The sequence below is a fragment of the Camelus ferus genome, chromosome 5, assembly GCF_009834535.1.
Source record: "Camelus ferus isolate YT-003-E chromosome 5, BCGSAC_Cfer_1.0, whole genome shotgun sequence".
Classification (NCBI taxonomy): domain Eukaryota; kingdom Metazoa; phylum Chordata; class Mammalia; order Artiodactyla; family Camelidae; genus Camelus; species Camelus ferus.
Genome location: NC_045700.1, coordinates 90,691,142 through 90,710,815, shown reverse-complemented (window position 1 = coordinate 90,710,815; position 19,674 = coordinate 90,691,142). Strand labels below are relative to the sequence as shown.

Below are 19,674 nucleotides of genomic sequence, written 5' to 3'. Positions count from 1 at the left end.
TTGATAGCTACCGCAGAACAGCTATTATAATTTACACTTCAAACAAAATTCAGTCATTCATTCTGACTTACTTTTCTCACTGAATTTTTAAAATAGATTCCTAGATTTAGGAAAAGATCTCAGAAAACAAGTCCTTCAATTTGAATATGAGAAAATGAAGGTTCAGAGAGTAAGGTTATGAGCCCAAGATCTCAAAGCTCCTGATGAGATAACTAGCCAACAAGAGTTTCCTCAACAGTGGTTACTGTTGAAAGCCAAGAACGCAACTTGAGTTAACTGACTTCAAATATCATGTGTGTTCCATCAGAACTACTAACAAGCGATTAGAGACGGAGAAGATAGCGGAGTAGAAGGACGCTCGCAGGTCACCGTCTCCCACAAATACACCAAGACCCACATCTACAGACCCACTCAGCCGACCAGAGCACCTGTGGAACTCCGACAGAACATCGCCCTCTTCAAAAGATAAAGATGCCAAAAATCTGGTAGGAGAAAAGGAAAAAAGAAAGAACAAAAGGCAAAGCAGCGCGGGACGGGTCCCGCGGGGAGGGAGCGGCAAAAGAGGACTGGCGCTCGCTCGCTGGGTCTCCCCTCTCCAACTGAGAGGCCAGCGGGACGGAGGGGGAGCCTCCGAGGCTCGGATCTGTACAGAGCAGCCCTTGACTGACAGAACTAAGTTAAACGGGCACAGAGCGTCCCCCCGACACCCAGCCTGAGACGCGGCCGGCAGCGGCAGGCAGGGCCAGGCTGCACAAGCCGGGCAGAGGACGGAAGTGGCTGCACGGAGGCAGCCCCGGGGGAACGCAAGGGGCTACGCGCCATGGCTGTGGGTGCACAGGGCAGAACAACCTGGGCCCTCCATAAAACAGCAAGGTTGATGTGCTCTCGGGGGAAGGGTGCACACCCCCATCTCTGAAAACCCGCGGAAAGTTTTCGGGGGAAGAGAGGCAGGGCTCAGGCACAGCCGCCATATCCTCCGCGCTTAGCACCCAGGCGGGGGCGGGGGCGGGGGCGAAACCTGCATCCGCACGGAAGGGCTTAGCAGCCTCAAAGGCCAGACTGAGACTGGCCTGCAGCCCGGGGCAGATAGGATCCTTCCATCCTGGTCCCTCAGAGAACTTGCTCCACAAAGACAAACAAGGAGCTGGGTTTTGGCTCGGAGCAGGGACAAGGCTGTCCCTCGGTCTTCCCGGAGCCCACCCGCGGAGCGCCGACCAGGGCGGAGCGCGCAGCCGCACAGAGCAGCGGAGCTACCGGCGGCGGCGCAGGTAGAGCGAGAGCGGCCCCCCGCCTTTCGGGCAGGAACACAGCCCCTGACGGAGGTGCTGGGAGGGGGCACGACCCGCCCTCCTACCCGGCCAGTCTGCAACATCTGACTGCGGCATCCAGAGGGGCAGCGACCCGCCCGCCCACAGCAGAGAGCTGCACCTGACCCAGTGTTAGGAGGAGGCGCGATCTGCTTGCCGACAGGTGCTGGGAGCAGCACAGAAGAGGGCGCCAACGGAGGGCCTCTGAAAACAGCAAGCTGAGCTTCCAAAACAGGACGAAGACAGAAAGACTTCACATTAAAAGCACACAGACTCCAGGAGAACACCGACAACCCCCCCCCCCCTTTTTTTTTAAATCTGTTTTTACCTGTTCTATTTTCTATTACTCTCTTAATCTTTACTTCTTAATTCATTTCTATTTCTCTTGGGTTTTGATGTCCTGTTATTGATTAGACACAGGTTTCAAATACATCTATTCATCTCCCCCCCCGCTTTTTTTGTAAAGGTTTCAAAAGGACGTCTCAACCCGATTAATACTCTGCTTCAACTCACTCTTCTATTACTCATTATACACTGTTTTCAAACCCTCTTTCTCCCTTCTTTTAAAATTCTTTCTCTCTCTCTCTTATTTTTTTCTTTTTTTCCTAAGTTCTATTCCTAAATAGGCATCAGACAGATAAAATCCTTAAGGACCAAAATAAACAACTGATACTCCATAAACCACAGTGCCAAAGAGGTATGAGCAAGATGAAGAAGCAGAAAAACCTTTCCCAATTAAAAGAACAAGAGAAATCCCCTGAAAGAAAGATCAACGAAATAGACATCGATAGCCTACTAGATCAAGATTTCAAAAAAGGAGTGATTGAATTGCTGAAGGAATTAAAAGAGATAGTGTTTAGAGATATAAAATATGTCAAAAATGAAATTGAAGCTATAAAGAAGAGCCAAGTAGAATGGGTAAACTCATTGACAGAGATGAGGAATGATCTAATAGCTGTGCAAAGCCGACTAGATGATGCAGAGGAACGAATTAGTGATCTAGAAGACAGGGCAATAGAAAGCACCCATTCAGAAGAACTACAAGAGAAGCAAATAAAAAATAATGAAAATAGCATAAGGGACCTATGGGATAATATAAAGCAACCCAATCTTCGCATAATAGGGGTCCCAGAAGGAGAAGAAAGATCAAAGGGGATTGAAAAGGTTTTTGAAGAAATCATGACTGAAAACTTCCCAAACTTAAAGAAGGAATCAGATATCCAAGTACAGGAAGCTCAGAGGGTCCCAAACAGGAAGAACCCAAATAGACCCACACCAAGACATATCATAATCAAGATGGCCAGAGTCAAGGATAAAGAAATGATTCTAAACGCAGCAAGAGAAAAGCAAAGAGTAAGTTACAAGGGAACCCCCATAAGGCTCTCAGCTGATTTCTCTACACAAACACTACAGGCCAGAAGGGAGTGGCAAGATATATTCAAAGCCCTGAATGAAAAAAAGATGCAGCCTAGGATCCTTTATCCAGCAAGGCTATCCTTGAGGATAGAAGGAGAAATAAAGAGTTTCACAGACAAAAAAAAAGCTGCAGGAGTTTAGCAACACTAAACCCATGCTAAAAGAAATATTGAAAGGGCTATTCTAAATAGAAAAGCAGCAGGATGCTACAGAAATGAGAAACACACAACTGGAAAGGTGATAACTCATGAATTACAAATAAAGTAAACATGAAATTATAAAAGAAGACATACAAATCACTGAGACTGGGAGAGGGAGGCAGGGAAATATAGAATATTTTTTTCTTTCTTTTTAAAATTTTTTTAACAGTAGGATGGGTTTGAGATCATGTTACTATCAGTTTAATAAAAACAGTTACAGTAATGGGTTGATAGATTTACAAAAAAGGGTAACCACAAGCCAAAAATTTACAAAGGACTCACAAAAATTAAATAAAATCCATGATAATACAAAGGAAAATTACCAAACCACAAAAGGAAGAAGAAAGGAACAAAGAGGATACATCAATTCAACTGCAAAGATAAGTTCAAAATGGCATAAACACACATCTATCATTAATTACTGTAAATGTTAATGGACTAAATGCTCCAGTCAAAAGACACAGAGTGGCAGACTGGATAATAAAGCAAGAACCTTCAATATGCTGCATACAAGAGACCCACTTTAGGGAGAAGGACACATATAGATTGAGAGTGAAAGGATGGAAAAGGATATTCCATGCAAATGGAAAAGCCAAAAAAGCAGGTGTTGCAGTACTGATTTCAGACAAAATAGACTTTAAAACAAAGGCCATAAAGAAAGATAAAGAAGGACATTTTATAATGATTAAGGGAGTGATACAAGATGAGGATATTACACTCGTTAATATATATGTACCCAATATAGGAGCACCTAAGTACATACAAGAATTACTAACAGAGATAAAGGGGGATATTGATGGGAATACAATCATAGGTGGAGATTTTAACACTGCATTAACATCACTAGACAGATCTTCCAGACAGAAAATAAACAAGGCAACAGAGAAATTAAATACTACAATAGAAAAACTAGATTTGGTGGATATTTTCAGAGCATTACACCCCCCAAAAATAGGATATACATTCTTTTCAAGTGCACATGGAACATTTTCCAGGATCGATCATGTACTTGGGCACAAAAGAAACCTCAACAATTTTAAGAAGATAGACATTATCTCAAGCATCTTTACTGACCACAATGCCATGAAACTGGAAATCAACAACAGAGAAACAAAGGAGAAAAAAAGGAAAGCATGGAGATTAAACAGTATGTTATTGAAAAAACAATGGATCAATGAGGAAATCAAAGCTGAAATTAAAAAATACCTTGAGACAAATGATAATGAAAGCACAACCACTCAAAACCTATGGGACACAGCAAAGGCAGTGCTAAGAGGGAAGTTTATAGCGATACAGGCCTTCCTCAAAAAAGAAGAACAATCTCAAATAAACAATTTAACCCACCACCTGAATGAATTAGAAAAAGAAGAACAAAAAGCCCCAAAAAGCAGAAGGAAGGAAATAATAAAGATCAGAGAGGAATTAAATACAATAGAGATTAACAAGACCATAGAAAAAATCAACCAAACCAAAAGCTGGTTTTTTGAAAAAGTAAATAAAATCGACAAACCTCTGGCCAAACTCACAAAGAAGAAAAAAGAGAGAGCACAAATTAGCAAAATAAGAAAGGAAAATGGAGAAATTACAACAAACAAAATAGAAATACAGAATATCATACGAGAATATTATGAAAAACTATATGGAACCAAACTGGATAACCTAGAGGAGATGGACAAGTTTCTGGAAACATACTGTCCACCAAAACTGAATCAAGAAGAATCTGAACACTTGAACAATCCGATCACTAGAAAGGAAATAGAAATAGCAATTAAAAACCTCCCTACAAATAAAAGTCCAGGACCGGACGGCTTCACCGGGGAATTCTACCAAACATACAAAGAAGAACTCATACCAGTCCTTCTCAAACTCTTCCAGACGATTGAAAAGGAGGGAATACTCCCAAACTCATTCTATGAAGCCACCATCATCCTGATACCAAAACCAGGCAAAGACACTACAAAAAAAGAGAATTATAGGCCAATATCACTAATGAACATAGACGCCAAAATCCTCACCAAAATTTTAGCAAATAGAATCCAACAACACATAAAGAAGATTATACATCATGACCAAGTGGGGTTCATCCCAGGGACACAAGGCTGGTTCAACATATGCAAATCAATCAGTGTAATACATCACATCAACAAGAGAAAGGACAAAAACCACATGATCATCTCAATCGATGCAGAAAAAGCATTTGATAAAATTCAACACCCATTTATGATAAAAACTCTCGCCAAAGTGGGTATAGAGGGAACATATCTCAACATAATAAAAGCTATATATGACAAACCTACAGCCAGCATAGTACTCAACGGTGAAAAACTCAAAAGCTTCCCACTAAAATCTGGGACAAGACAAGGATGCCCACTATCACCACTCCTATTCAACATAGTCCTGGAAGTCCTAGCCACAGCAGTCAGGCAAGAGAAAGAAATAAAAGGGACCCAAATTGGAAAAGAAGAGGTAAAAGTGTCATTATATGCTGATGACATGTTACTATATATAGAAAACCCTAAAAGGTCCACACAAAAGCTACTAGAGCTGATTGAAGAATTCAGCAAGGTAGCAGGTTACAAAATTAACGTTCAAAAATCAGTTGCATTTCTTTACACTAACGATAAATCAACAGAAGAAGAAAGTGTAGAAACAATCCCCTTTAAAATAGCACCCAAAGTAATAAAATATCTGGGAATAAATCTAACCAAGGAGGTGAAAGAATTATACACAGAAAACTATAAACCATTGATGAAGGAAATTAAAGAAGACTTTAAAAAATGGAAAGATATTCCATGCTCCTGGATTGGAAGAATCAATATTGTTAAAATGGTCACACTGCCCAAGGCAATCTACAGATTTAATGCAATCCCTATCCAATTACCCAGGACATATTTCACAGAACTAGAAAAAATCATAATAAAATTCATATGGAACCATCAAAGACCTAGAATTGCCAAAGCATTACTGAAGAGAAAGAAAGAGGCTGGAGGAATAACTCTCCCAGACTTCAGACAATACTATAGAGCTACAGTCATCAAGACAGAATGGTATTGGTACCAAAACAGACATATAGACCAATGGAACAGAATAGAGAGCCCAGAAATGAACCCACAAACTTTTGGTCAACTCATCTTTGACAAAGGAGGCAAGAATATACATTGGAATAAAGACAGTGTCTTCAGTAAATGGTGTTGGGAAAACTGGACAGCAGCATGTAAAACAATGAAGCTAGAACACTCCCTTACACCATATACAAAAATCAACTCAAAATGGATTAAAGACTTAAACATAAGACAAGATACAATAAACCTCCTAGAGGAAAACATAGGCAAAACATTATTTGACATACATTTAAAAATTTTTCTCCTAGAAGAAATAGAAGCAAGAATAAACAAATGGGACCTAATGAAACTTACAAGCTTCTGCACAGCAAAGGAAACCAGAAATAAAACAAGAAGAAAACCTACGGAATGGGAGAAAATTTTTGCAAGTGAAATCGACAAAGGCTTGATCTCCAGAATATATAAGCAGCTCATATGACTCAATAAGAAAAAAATAAACAACCCAATCCAAAAATGGGCAGAAGACCTAAACAAGCAATTCTCCAAGGAAGACATACAAATGATCAAAAAGCACATGAAAAAATGCTCAATATCACTAATTATCAGAGAAATGCAAATCAAAACTACAATGAGGTATCACCTCACACCAGTCAGAATGGCCGTCATTCAAAAATCCACAAATGACAAATGCTGGAGAGGCTGTGGAGAAAGGGGAACCCTCCTACACTGCTGGTGGGAATGCAGTTTGGTGCAGCCACTATGGAAAACAGTGTGGAGATTCCTCAAAAGACTAGGAATAGACTTACCATATGACCCAGGAATCCCACTCCTGGGCTTGTATCCAGAAGGAAATCTACTTCAGGATGACACCTGCACCCCAATGTTCATAGCAGCACTATTTACAATAGCCAAAACATGGAAACAGCCTAAATGTCCATCAACAGGTGACTGGATAAAGAAGAGGTGGTATATTTATACAATGGAATACTACTCAGCCATAAAAACCGACAACATAATGCCATTTGCAGCAACATGGATGCTCCTGGAGAATGTCATTCTAAGTGAAGTAAGCCAGAAAGAGAAAGAAAAATACCATATGAGATCGCTCATATGTGGAATCTAAAAAACAAGAACAAAAACAAACAAACAAACAAAAACAAAGCGTAAATAAAGGACAGAAATAGACTCACAGACAGAGAATACAGACTTGTGGTTACCAGGGGGGTGGAGGGTGGGAAGGGATAGACTGGGATTTCAAAATTGTAGAATAGACTACACTGTATAGCACAGGGAAATATACACAAAACGTTATGATAACTCACAGAGAAAAAAATGTGACAATGAGTGTGTATATGTCCATGAATAACTGAAAAATTGTGCTGAACACTGGAATTTGACACAACATTGTAAAATGATTATAAATCAATAAAAAATGTTAAAAAAAAAAAAAAAAAGAACTACTAACAAGCAGGAAAGGGAACTGTCATCTCCTTTTTCTTGCCTACCCTCAACAAGAAAAGAAAAAAAGGGAGTAAATTCCTAAAAGATATAATAGCAAGAGGGAGCCGGAAAGGAGGATTCTCAAACTAGGTGGAATAACGGGCATCAAAAGCTTAAGGTATCATAAGTTCAGCTGCACAAAGTGAGCAAGTGCGGTGGAAAAGACTCTGACATGGGATGACCTTAGCAAAAACCTTCCACAGCCTCAGTGGGTTGTATGAAAAGTTTCTTGGTTCTAAATATCTCCATGTGGCATCCAAAATGAATGCCAGTACTGAAACCAAATTCTGAAGAGAAATATCAGAAAAGAATTAACATCCCACAATGAAGAAACATCTTCAAAGAAGATGTTGTTAAAAAAATACCACAAAAGTACTTTCCAACAAATTCCAGACCTAAAAGTAAAGCTTTAAAATGAAACTCCAAGCACAGAAGTCTTGAATCCTTTGCTTTGTGCCTGAAGAGGCCCATTTAAAGGAAGGCACTTCTAACCAGATAACACTGTCTTTACTTGACCAGACCTATGGGGCATAACAATGAGAAAAGAAGGTGGCAACTATACTTTTTTGAAATTAGAATGGTCTAGAACAGAGGTCAACACACTTTTCCTTAGGCTTTGCAGGCCACATGGTCTGTTGCAACTATTCAACTCTGCTGTTATAGTGCAAAAAAAAAACAGCCATGGATCATATATAACCAAATAAGCATGGCTGTGTCCCAGTGCAACTTCATGAATGCTGAAATTTGAATTTTTATATAATTTTCATGAAAGATTATTGTTTCGACTTTTTTCACTATTTAAAAATACAAAACCCATTCTTAGCTCATGGGCTGTACATAAAAGGCAACGGGCTAGATTTAGCTTGCAGACCATCATTTGCCAACCTCTTGGTACAGAGCACTTAATTCTGAATTGAACTGAACTTGTATGTTGGCAGAAAGACAGAAACATCTGAGCCCAGCTCCTAAGAAAGTGAAGTTAGAAGGCAGGAAGGTAGAAACACACTGTTCTTAAAGAGTTTTAGATATTTACCTTAAATCTCTCCTCTTGCTGAATTCCTCCGATGGAACTGTCCAAGGCAGGCTTTGAGGGAGACATTCTAAAACTTCTGAAGGGAAATCAGAGAAATCCACACCATACTCTGTTAGTATGCCTTCTGTTTCAGGCTCGATTTCACCAGCCTGCCCAAGACTCTTAGCCAGCTGCCTGTGGACAGGACAGAGAGGAACACCTGTGTTAGTGAATAAATGGAACATTAGCGAACTGTTTCCTAAAAGTGATGGTGGTAGAAAGTCTTTAAAAACTCTTGTCCTTCCCCCAGCAGGACCACCACCAGTGAATGGGGGGCCAACAAGGAGAGATGATGATACTCTTGTCCTGTGAACTTCATGAAGACAGTGTAATTTTACCTTTCTTCAAGAAATCTGATCTGGGGAATAGGGCCAGACAGTCCTTCTTAGGACTCCTGCAATTGTTCTTCATGGAGAAGTCAAGTTAACCTTTTGTCAATTCTTTCTCTTGCAAACATCTTTAGAGACAACTCTGATCAACCTAGTTTGCTGTTAAATCATTAGTTTCATAGTGCCTATACCTTAAGTCATGTTCACTAGATTAGACCTAATGTATATATTTATTTCACAATTCTACTAATTTTTACCGTATTAATACTTAAAAATATTTTATCTGAACAGAAAAGTGACATATGTTCACTGTAGACAAGTTAGAAAAGACAGAAATGTACCAAGAAGAAAAACTTAATTATCTTTAATCCAGTAACCCAGCAAACTACCATTCATATTTTAGGGTACTGGTCCATTAAAAGTAAGATTGCATCTAATAGGCTGGTCCTGATGCTGTAAATAGGATTCCATCTTTTAGAAAGCAGACCTCACTCTTTATCTGTGGGTCATCTATATATATATCAAAATTGATAGCTCTCCATTCTTGTAAACATTGACATGCCACATATAGACCACAAATCTAAAGGTAAGTGTTGAATACAGATAGTCAATAGGAAATGCGACATGAGTCTTGAAACAGCTGCCTTTGTTGACAGTGTTGGGAAGACCAAAGATAGCCACTTCCTCCACTGCACAGGTTTATTCATCCACCAGGGTGATCTAGGAATCCGCCCTCAGCAATTCCTGCAAGGAGTTTATGAGGTCTGGCATTAGGGCCTTCTCTGGGATTATTCAATTTCTTTGAAGAAGATCCTGTTTCCTACATAAGGGTAGATGCCTGGCTGCTAGAGTTCATAGGTATGCAGTGGTGAAGGGAACTGGAGATGTGGTTGCTTTATAGGCAGACTTTTAATTCCCATCTTCAGCCTTGTTACTTGAACACAGCATTGGTGGCAGAAATGCTGGCCCCATTTCTCATATGCCAGCCAAGAAAGACCAGCCCACTGTTGACACATACAACCTGCCCATGAGCCAGGCTCTAAGGAGACTGTGGGTTGACCTGTGGGCTCCAGGCAGCCTGTGGGCTCTTCACATACAATGGTGGCTCAGACCAACGCCTTCTCTTCAAATGTAGGTGGTGATATCCCAGAAAGCACATCAAAAAGCCAAAGACAGCAAAAATACAAGGGAAAAATAACAGAAAGCTATCTGGAAGATCCACAAATATGTGAAAATTAAACAACGCATGGATTAAAGAAGAAATAAAAAAAGAATTAGAAAATATCTTTAACTGAATGAAATACAACGCATCAATATTTGTGAGAACTAGCTAAAGCAGTGCTTTGAGGGAAACTTACAGCATTAAATGCTCATATCAAAAAAGAAGAAATGTGTCAAATCAATGATCTAAACTTCTACTTTAAAAAGCTGAAAAAAGAAAAGCAAATTAGATCTCAGATAAGCAGAAGAAAAGAAATAATAATCAATGGATAGAAAATGAACAAACAATAAAGAAAACCAATGAAATCAAAAGCTGATTCTTTGAAAAGAGAATAAAATAGGTTTCTGGTGAGGCTGATCGAGAAAAATAAGACAAATTACCAATATCAGGAATGAGACAGGGGACATCACTTTAGATCCTACAAGCATTAAAAGGACAATAAAGGAATTATGAATGACTTTAGGCCAACAAATTCAGTATCTTGGATGAAATGGATGAACGCCTTGAAAGACACAAACTGCGTAAGACTATTCAAGCGGAAACCAATACTTAAATATTCCTTTATCTATTAAATAAACTGAATTCATAGTTCAGAATGTTCCCACAAAGAAAACTCCAGGACCAGATGGCTTCACTGGAGAATGCTACCAAGTATTTACGAAAGAATTAATACCAATTCCATACAAACTCTTTCAGAATATGGAATAGGACAGAATGCTTCCTAACTAGTTTTATAATGCCAGCATTATCTTGATACCAAAATCAGACAAAGGATTCATGAGATCAATATCCCTCATGAATACAGACTTAAAATTCTTATGAAATACTAGCAAACAGGATTCAGCAATATATAAAAAGGATAATACAACATTCAAGACCAAGTAATTTAAAGATTTGTCCAACATTCAAAGATTAATCAATATAATTCATCATACTACCAAACAATAAAAAAAATACATACAATCACAATCATCTCAATAGATGTAGAAAAAGCATTTGGCAAAATTCAACATCAGTTCATGATCAAAAGACTCAGCAAATGGGTAATGAACAGGAACATCCTCTACCTGATTAATGGCCCCTATGAGATTCCTGGAGCTAATACCAAACTTAATGGTGAAAGACTAAATGCTTTCCTCCAGATCAGGAAGAAGATAAGGGCATTCATTCTCACCAATAGTATTAAACATAGTATTGGAGGTCCTAGTGAGCATCATAAAGAAAAAGAAAAGGCATATAAATTAGAAAGGAAGACTCCCACATTGCATGCAAGTGGGCCAAAGGAGTACAACTCCCATTACAGAAGTGACCAGCCTCCTACTTAATTTCTGGCCTCTTTTTAGAGAAGACCCCTCTCACTCTATGAAAACTAGTACACTATGAAACAAGTACAGTGTGAAAGCCAGCACACTGTATGACTTAGACTCTGCTTCAACTTAAGACTTTGAATATGATGAGGATGACACAAAGACAAAAATGTGCTTAGGACTTATGCATGGCTGCTAGAGTGGTTTCCAGTGATAACAGTAGTGGTAGGAGTGTCCTGTGGCAATGTTTTCCTGCCAAGAGCAGTGGTAAGAATCATTGGCACTGTGGCCAAACTAATCCTGATAAAAGACTACGGCTGGACTTCTTGTTCTTGCCTGTCCAGATTTGCCTTGGTTTCTGCCCATAGCTTTCTCAGAACATTCAAGACTCTTTCAGTTTCTATGAGGTCAATATTCTTCTAGTAAATTCCTTTTCCAACCAGAGTTGGTTTCTCCTGTTTGCAACCAAGGATCCAGACAGTTAAAGGCTTGAGTCTCATTAATTTTCAAAATGACATTATTACCTGTGTTCACTAGAATGAAGTTCCTATTAAGGATTTGGAGAACCTGTCATCATCACGTTTGAAGTTTGAAGGATATTTTGGAAATTAACTAGTATTTTGAAAATTAATGGGAACTGAACTACCTCCAGTCCATCTAAACAACTAATTATTCTCACAGGTTCCTGACGTTCTGTTTTCTATAACCATCTCCTAATACTAATGTGTTTGTCTGGGTTCTTGGTTGTAAGCATGAGAAACTCTGGTTAAAGAAGGAATTTATTGAAAAGATACCAAAGAGCTCACAAAAACATTAAGAGACTTGGAGAACCTAAAAGAGGGATGGAAACAAAGAATTACATGTTCAACCTCTAAATTCTTAATTCCAGGCTAAGATGGAAACTCAAGAACTTTCTATGTATATCAAAAAAGTATTTTGGTTCTCTTGCAGCTGCCAGGCTAAGACAGAAAAAAATTCAAAGGGTGATAAATTACTACATCATTGAATTCAGGTTCTCACTAAGTCTCTTATGTGAAAAGTAGGAGTAATAATCATAAAAAGTAAGACTCATAGAACCAAACTATCTATCTATCTATATACATACATAAAATATAAGATATTATATAGGAGGAAATGGAAAGGTCTGAGTACCTTGGATTCCTAGTTCCAACTGCCCTTCCATTGTCATAAGTCATAAGTAGACTATGATAGTATATCCATTCTAAAGGGTGGTCTCTGAAAAGGTGGTGAGGCAGAAACTTCCTCCCTGCAGGCAGAACTACAAGCAACATATTCATGGTCCACTTTGGCTGAGGAAAGACGGCCTAACAGGCAGTGCCTAGAAGTTTAACCAGATGGATAGGGATCTGAAAGAAGAACAATTGTAGTACTGGTGACAAAGACATCTGCGGAAGAGACATGTGGGTGAAATAAACCTACTGAAATGAGCCCAGAGTGCAACTATTTGTGTTCCATGAGGATGGTCAGCAAAAGACTTCTTCTGTGGAGGCAAGATGATCTACCTTGAGAATGTCAACTAACCTCCTTCCCTAGCCACTGCAGTACTTGCTCAATGGGCATAAGAACAAAGTACATGACAGGAAATGAGCTCACAGCATGAACTTCCTCTCACTAATGATAACCTGGCTACCACCCTTGCAGGATGCCAGTTTTACAGCAGCAGCAACCAACTCTGAGGCTAGACACAGAAAAATGGCAGAAGGACCCACCAACTACTAGATAGAAAATTAAGTTTACTAAGCTCTTCTGTGATGGAAAGGGCAGTAACCTTCTCCATTAAAAGAAACACTAATTCTGGGTTTGAGTTTGCTGCCTTCATTTGTTCTACCTATCCTGCTAGTATAAATACCATAATCCATAAATTTACCAAATACCTTTTAGGCTATTATGTTATCTCATTCAACATTGTTTGTAATCAAGGATTTCACATTACAGATGCAGCAAAGCCCACTGAATTTACTGATTAGAATGATGTAATATTGTACTGATGGGCTCAATCGGGAGGCAACACCTTATGAGGTTGCAGTGCTATCCTCCAGGATATAACATTGCTTTCATTATCCTAGAGCCGTGCACACGGTCTGGGGACCAAGAGTGCAAGGGAGGAGCTGGGCCTTTCAATATCATACTTAAGACCCACTCGCAATAATACTCACTCCTCAGTTGAGAGGTTTTAGTACCTCTGGGGACACAGTCATGATTCTTCTGAATTTGAAGCTAAGACTCCAAGAATCCCAACTGATACGACAAGGCATAATATATACTACCTACTTCCTTCCTGAAGAAACCTCTGCAATTTAATCAGCTAAGAGAGGACTCAGAAGTAAGAGTTCAAGAATGGCAAATAATAATAAAACAGGTTAATCACACATTATGTTGAGACATATGAAATTGCCAATATATTTGACTGTTTTTTACCTATAAAACACAATTTCACATGATTCTGCCCTACAGTATTAGAAATTACATAAAATAACTCACCATACAAATAACCCAACAGCATACATAGTTTCTGGGAGAAGTATAAGGTAGATCATATAAAGCTTATTAGAGAATTAGACTAACATAAAAAGAAACATATTCTATTATGTGGTAGGAGTCTCATTAACAGTCTTTGTGAGGCAGACTTAAAACACAGTGGCCATCCTTTTCCTACCTGGTGAGGTTGGAGTGGCCAAAAATGATTATCTTATGCCTGAAATAGTGGGCTTAAATCCTTGAACAAAAGGCATTTTATAATATCCAAGTTAAAAAATAGACTACTAAAGTCCAGGAAGAACTCATTATTTAAAGATGGTGGGGAGAGGCACGGAGAGGAGCCATCCTAGGTGTCTGATTAAAAAAACAAAACAAAACAAACAAACAAAAAAACTGCACGTAAAAAGGGAAAGATAAGCAAAATAAATGGCAGAAGAATAAGATATACCTCAGAAGTATACAGACACAGAAATGACTTTCTTAAGCAAAGATACAGGTGAGAGCTCAAAAATTTATGAAAATATCACCACCAAAGACAAGCTGAAAGCAAAGATGCAAATGCATGAAAAATAAATATATTTCACAAAAGGAAATAAAACCTAGGAAATAAGTAAAAAAGAAAAATAACCATCATAGAAATTAAAGTCATGCAGGAGGTAACTAATGAAGAACTGACACTACTTGAAAAAAAAAATCATAGAGAAAAGCTTAAGAGAAGTGGGAAAAATGAAACTGGAAAGTACAAAGAATTTCAAAAGATTACAGGGAAAAGTGAATGAAGGAGATCAAACACTGGCATAACTGGTATTCCTGAAGGAAGGAAATACATATAAGGAATAGAAAACATTTTCAAAGATATCATTAAGACAACTTTCCTGAAATAGAAGAAATTTTAAAGACAGAAAAGGTATAACCTGTCTCAGGAAAACCAAATACAGAAAATTACCACTGAAGTTGGTGGATTTTGAAGATGGAGATTTTTAAATGCAAGAACTCAGGAAATATAATTCTCACAAATCCTTTCAGAAAGACCACTAGATGAAGGCTGTACCTACCAAGAAATGGAGAAATTTCTCCAAAAAGAAGATTAGTGTTGAGTACTGGATCCACTTCTGTTGGGGTGGGAAGGTGAAAGGAAAGGAGGACAAAAGTTAAGCAGGTGATGATGGACCAAATATTAATTGTCAGAACAAGTCACGTCAGTCATTGGACCTTTGCTGAAATTTAAAGAAAGAAACCTTGTCTTTTATTTAATTTCATTGTTGCTTTATGTTCTGGCAAAATTTTTCACCAGGCTATATTCTGAGTCCAAAGAATCTTGATTTGCTCACTGAAATTACAACACGGCTCATAATGACAAAATTATATTTTGGTTAGGGCTTCCAAATGTGATCAATGACTCCAAGTTTCTATTAGTAGTAATTAACATTTATTTTACTAAGTTCCAGAGAACATTTCTCAAGTATCATATTTAAATAAATTTATTACAGATTTTCATGGAAATATATTTAATAGAAGCATGCCCCAGACAGCTTGCAGGAGATAAAAATCTAACAGGTCAGCATGCTGAAAGAGCGCACGCATTCAGACCTTAGATGCTCCAGAAAGAACCTTATGCTGTCTACTTACACATTCTGCCACCACTCTAAAAAAAGATGACCTAGGGATCTAAACAAAAGTAGAATCTACTAGAGAACTGACTTAGACATTGTGTATGTCTTTACAGAAGAGTTTGTTTTTACATTTCAATTTCAGTGTAAATTTTACTTTAAATGAATATTGAAAGTCACTTTCCCTTTCATGTGCTATAGGTCAAATATTACAACTTTCTAAGTAGTTTCTGTCTTCTATTCACTGTCTGAAAAGATGGCAACCGCTGCTTTAGGACAACTATGATTCACTGTTGCATCAAAATCCCTGGCCAATTCTCTTAAAAACCAGCCTACTTTGAAAATGTTTATGAAAAGACTGAAAGGGAATACCTAAACATGGTGTTAATTTTTTTAGAGAGGGAGGATTATAAATGACTATTTCCTCTATTATCTAAACTTCCTTTAATGTTGTAACACTTTTTGAATTTAAAAATTACAGAAACATTTACTATAATCTAATAAAACTGTGGTGTCCAGTACTGGTTGCCTAACCAACATCCATTCCCCACCTCGTTCTTCCTGACAGAAACCTAATCTTCTTCACACAGGGAACTCATCTCATCTTTAGATCCTCATTATTCTGATAAAATCAGAACACAGCTTCCCTGGAGACTATAATCAATATTCGGGTTGGTGGATAGAATTTCCCCCTTCCTTATTGGATATGATCAAGAAAGCATGTAGCTTGACTATCCTGGCAGCCAACTTCATGGCCACAGAGAATTCACCACTAGATCACTGAAGACAGTAAAGGGCAACCCGATAACATCATCAAGTCACTGACTATACTAGATCTGGAGCCTGCATAACCTTTGGATTCCCACTTATGTGAGATAAAATATTCCCTTATTATTTAAGTTAGTTTGGGTCAGGGTTTTCTATCACATGGCACTAAAAGCACCCTAACTAATATAAAATATTTTAAAATATCTTCCATGAGAAGCAAACTTCCCTTTCCCTCCCTTCACTTTGCAACAGAAAATATAAAGCTCTTACTACCAAAAATAAAATCTCAGGACTGTACACATCACATATCTTATAGGTACTCACTACATACTAACATGGTACTGCTGCTTCTAGAACATAAAAAATATTAATAAATGGCCCCTTCCATAAGCAATACAACTCTGTCTTAAAGGCACTCCCTTTATGACTTTCACGTTGAACTAGGCACACAGAACATAAAACAAGCTCATTTCACCTTCATGGTATATAGCAGCAAGGCCAAGAAGTCACCCCGTTCCCTGAGCAGATCTCTCTCCTCAGTGCTGTCACTTCCCTTTGGTAGTATCTCCTTCTGGCAATGACACTTTCTAGCTGTGTCATAGTGCTTTAGATATATCTCTTCTTTATTAATAGATGGGGAGAATCATCCTAAAGAGAATAAACATTTCTTTTTCTATGTGTCTTTCACTGAGACTTGTTCATCTTAAGTGCCCAATACATGATGGTTGCACAAATAAATGAACAAATAAATTAATGCTCTTGAGCCCGGAAAAAAGGCATTCTATTCCTCCTTGAAATACCAAAGGAAAACTTAGAAAATTGAAGATAGTAAAAACAAACAAATAAAACCCAAAGACATGTATCCAGGTAAACTCTTGGGTCCTTTAATAGCCAGCTGCCGCATTAGCAAAATAATTAATATTAACGTATCAAAAAATCAGGAACAAGAAAAAAAAGCTTGCTACTATTTCTTTTACTCAAAAGTGAACTGCCATCACTTATTAAGGTGGAAAATATCTCCTCCCCAGTTGTGAGTTGCCAGTTCAGGAAGGTTCGAAAAAGAAATAAAAGTTTTAGGGATTCAAATGGAAGAAACAAATCTGTTAACCAATGAGGTGATTATCTACATAAAAAAAATCCAAAGGAAACTATATTCAAAGTATTAAAATAAGAGGATTTAGCAAGATGGCTGGATATTGGATTAATAAAAAATTAATTGTAATTTTATATACCAACACCAAAAAGCTACAAAATGCAACTTAAAGTGCCTGTTTTTCAGAAGTTAACATTAACAATATGAAAAGGCAAATCATAAACCACAGAAAAGAAATTTTCCAAATTATTAACTGCTAAAAGATTACTTTATATAATTTTTTAACTCAAGAAAATAAAGAAAGACAAATAGCCAAATTAAAAAAGAATGCTAAAATGAGTGGGTAAAAGTTTAAGTAAAAACAGAATTGAACAGCCCCAAAATACAGCATAACAATTACTAGGGAAAACAGCAAGTTAGGAATCCTGGCAGACACCACCTTAGCCAAGTGATCAAGGTTAATGTTACGAGTACACATACTGATATCATGTACCCTTTGATATGATGCACATAACTTTGCGGTATTCTTCCCAATAATGCCTAACCTCAATCTAACCATGAGAAAACATTAGACAAATCCAAACTGAGAAACATTCTACAAAATCACTGACCAGTACTCTTCAAAACTGCCAAAGTCATGAAAAATAAGGCTGAGGAAATTGGAAAAAAAACTACAGTAACATGACAACTAACTGCAATGTAGGATCCTGGACTAGATTCTCAAACAGAAAAAGGAGGTTAGTGGAAAAACTGGCAAGATCTGAGTAAGTTCTATATTTTATTTAATAGTATTGTACAAAGGTTAATTTCTTAGTTTTGATAAATATACTATGGTAATTTAAGATGTTAACATAAGGAGAGGCTGGGTAAAGGGTATACAGGAACTTTTCATACCATTTTTGTAATTTCTGTAACTCTAAATTACCTTAAAAAATTAACTGTGAAAAAACGAGTAAAGACATAAAGATATTTTCTAGGAGAGGAAACATAATGACTATATATATAAAGATGCTCAATCTCATTAGTGATTAGGAAAATATAAATTAAAATCACAATGAGATACCATTATACACCCACCTGCTTGGCAAAAATTGAAGAGTCTAACAATATCAAGTGTTGGTAAGAGTGTGAAGCAATGGAAAGTCTTATCCAATGCTGGCAGGACTGAAAATGGGTACAGCCACTTTAGAAAATGACTTGGTTGTAAAGCTGTAAAGTTAAACATGCACATATGTGTGATACAGTAACTTTACTCTTCAGTAGAGTCTAGAGAAACTTCAGTTAGTAAATAAGCACTGGAATGTTTGTGGGAGCATTGCTTATAATAGCAAAAACCTCAGTTCAACCCAAATATCCATTGTTGGATAAACATAGTATATTTCAAGAAATAAAAATATTATGAATTAAAATGAATGAAGTATATGAATATACCTTGGATATATAATGTTAAATAGAAAGAAGCAAGTCACAGAAGAATATGTATAGCAAGGTACTTTTTATAAGGTTCAAAAACACAATGTTGGGCAAATTATAGAGAAAAGTACATTTCGATTAGCATGTTTGAGACAGTGGTTACCTCTCGGGAAAAAATTAGGGGTTAGGATAGAGAGGAACACAGAGGGAGCTTTAATAATATTATGACAGATTTCTGAATCTGGTTCATGGGTTGGTTTAAATATCAGAATTCAAAACTTACATAAGTGTTACAATATTCTTTTATCTGTGAAACATGCTTTTCAATTAATGTTAACAAATATTTTAAAAATAATATTTTAGACAAATATATACTGAACCCTTAATAGTGATTATTTTAGAGGGTAAAATTCTGGAAAATGTTCACTTTCTATAGTACATGTTTTAAATAATTTTAATAATAAATATATAATATGTATGTATTTGAAAAAATTAATTTTTTCTTAATTTTGATACTGTAGTAATAAATATTTGTGAGATAGAAAGCTTTCCTCATTAGAATAATTTCTAATAATCATTACCTCAATTTTTTCCACTCATCAGAGTTCTTCCACAGATACTGTTCCCATTCACAATCCATGACATTACAACTGAGTCCTACTATAAAATCAACCAGGACAGTGCCGAAACATTCCCAACTTCTCACAGTTGATAGGTGGGAGCTGTGTGTGTGTATACACATTCTACATAAATAAGCATTAGGTCCACTGTTGTGGGTAATGTGCTAGTGCAAACCTTATTGAGGGAAGGGACCAGCTACAGATATAAGAAATTAAGACAGGAAAAGTCCTTCAAATTGGCCTCCTTGCCTTAAAG

General features: G+C 37.5%; 1 protein-coding gene across 4 annotated transcripts in view; it reads right to left on the bottom strand.

The window, feature by feature from the left end:
- DIS3L2 (DIS3 like 3'-5' exoribonuclease 2) overlaps positions 1 to 19,674 on the bottom strand; it is a 321,890-nt gene that overhangs the window by 165,340 nt on the left and 136,876 nt on the right. For all 4 annotated transcript variants that reach the window (XM_032480492.1, XM_032480493.1, XM_032480495.1 and 1 more), the window contains one exon: positions 8,519 to 8,692. In XM_032480492.1, coding sequence (XP_032336383.1) covers positions 8,519 to 8,692 — 174 coding nt within the window. The remainder of the gene's footprint in view (positions 1 to 8,518; positions 8,693 to 19,674) is intronic.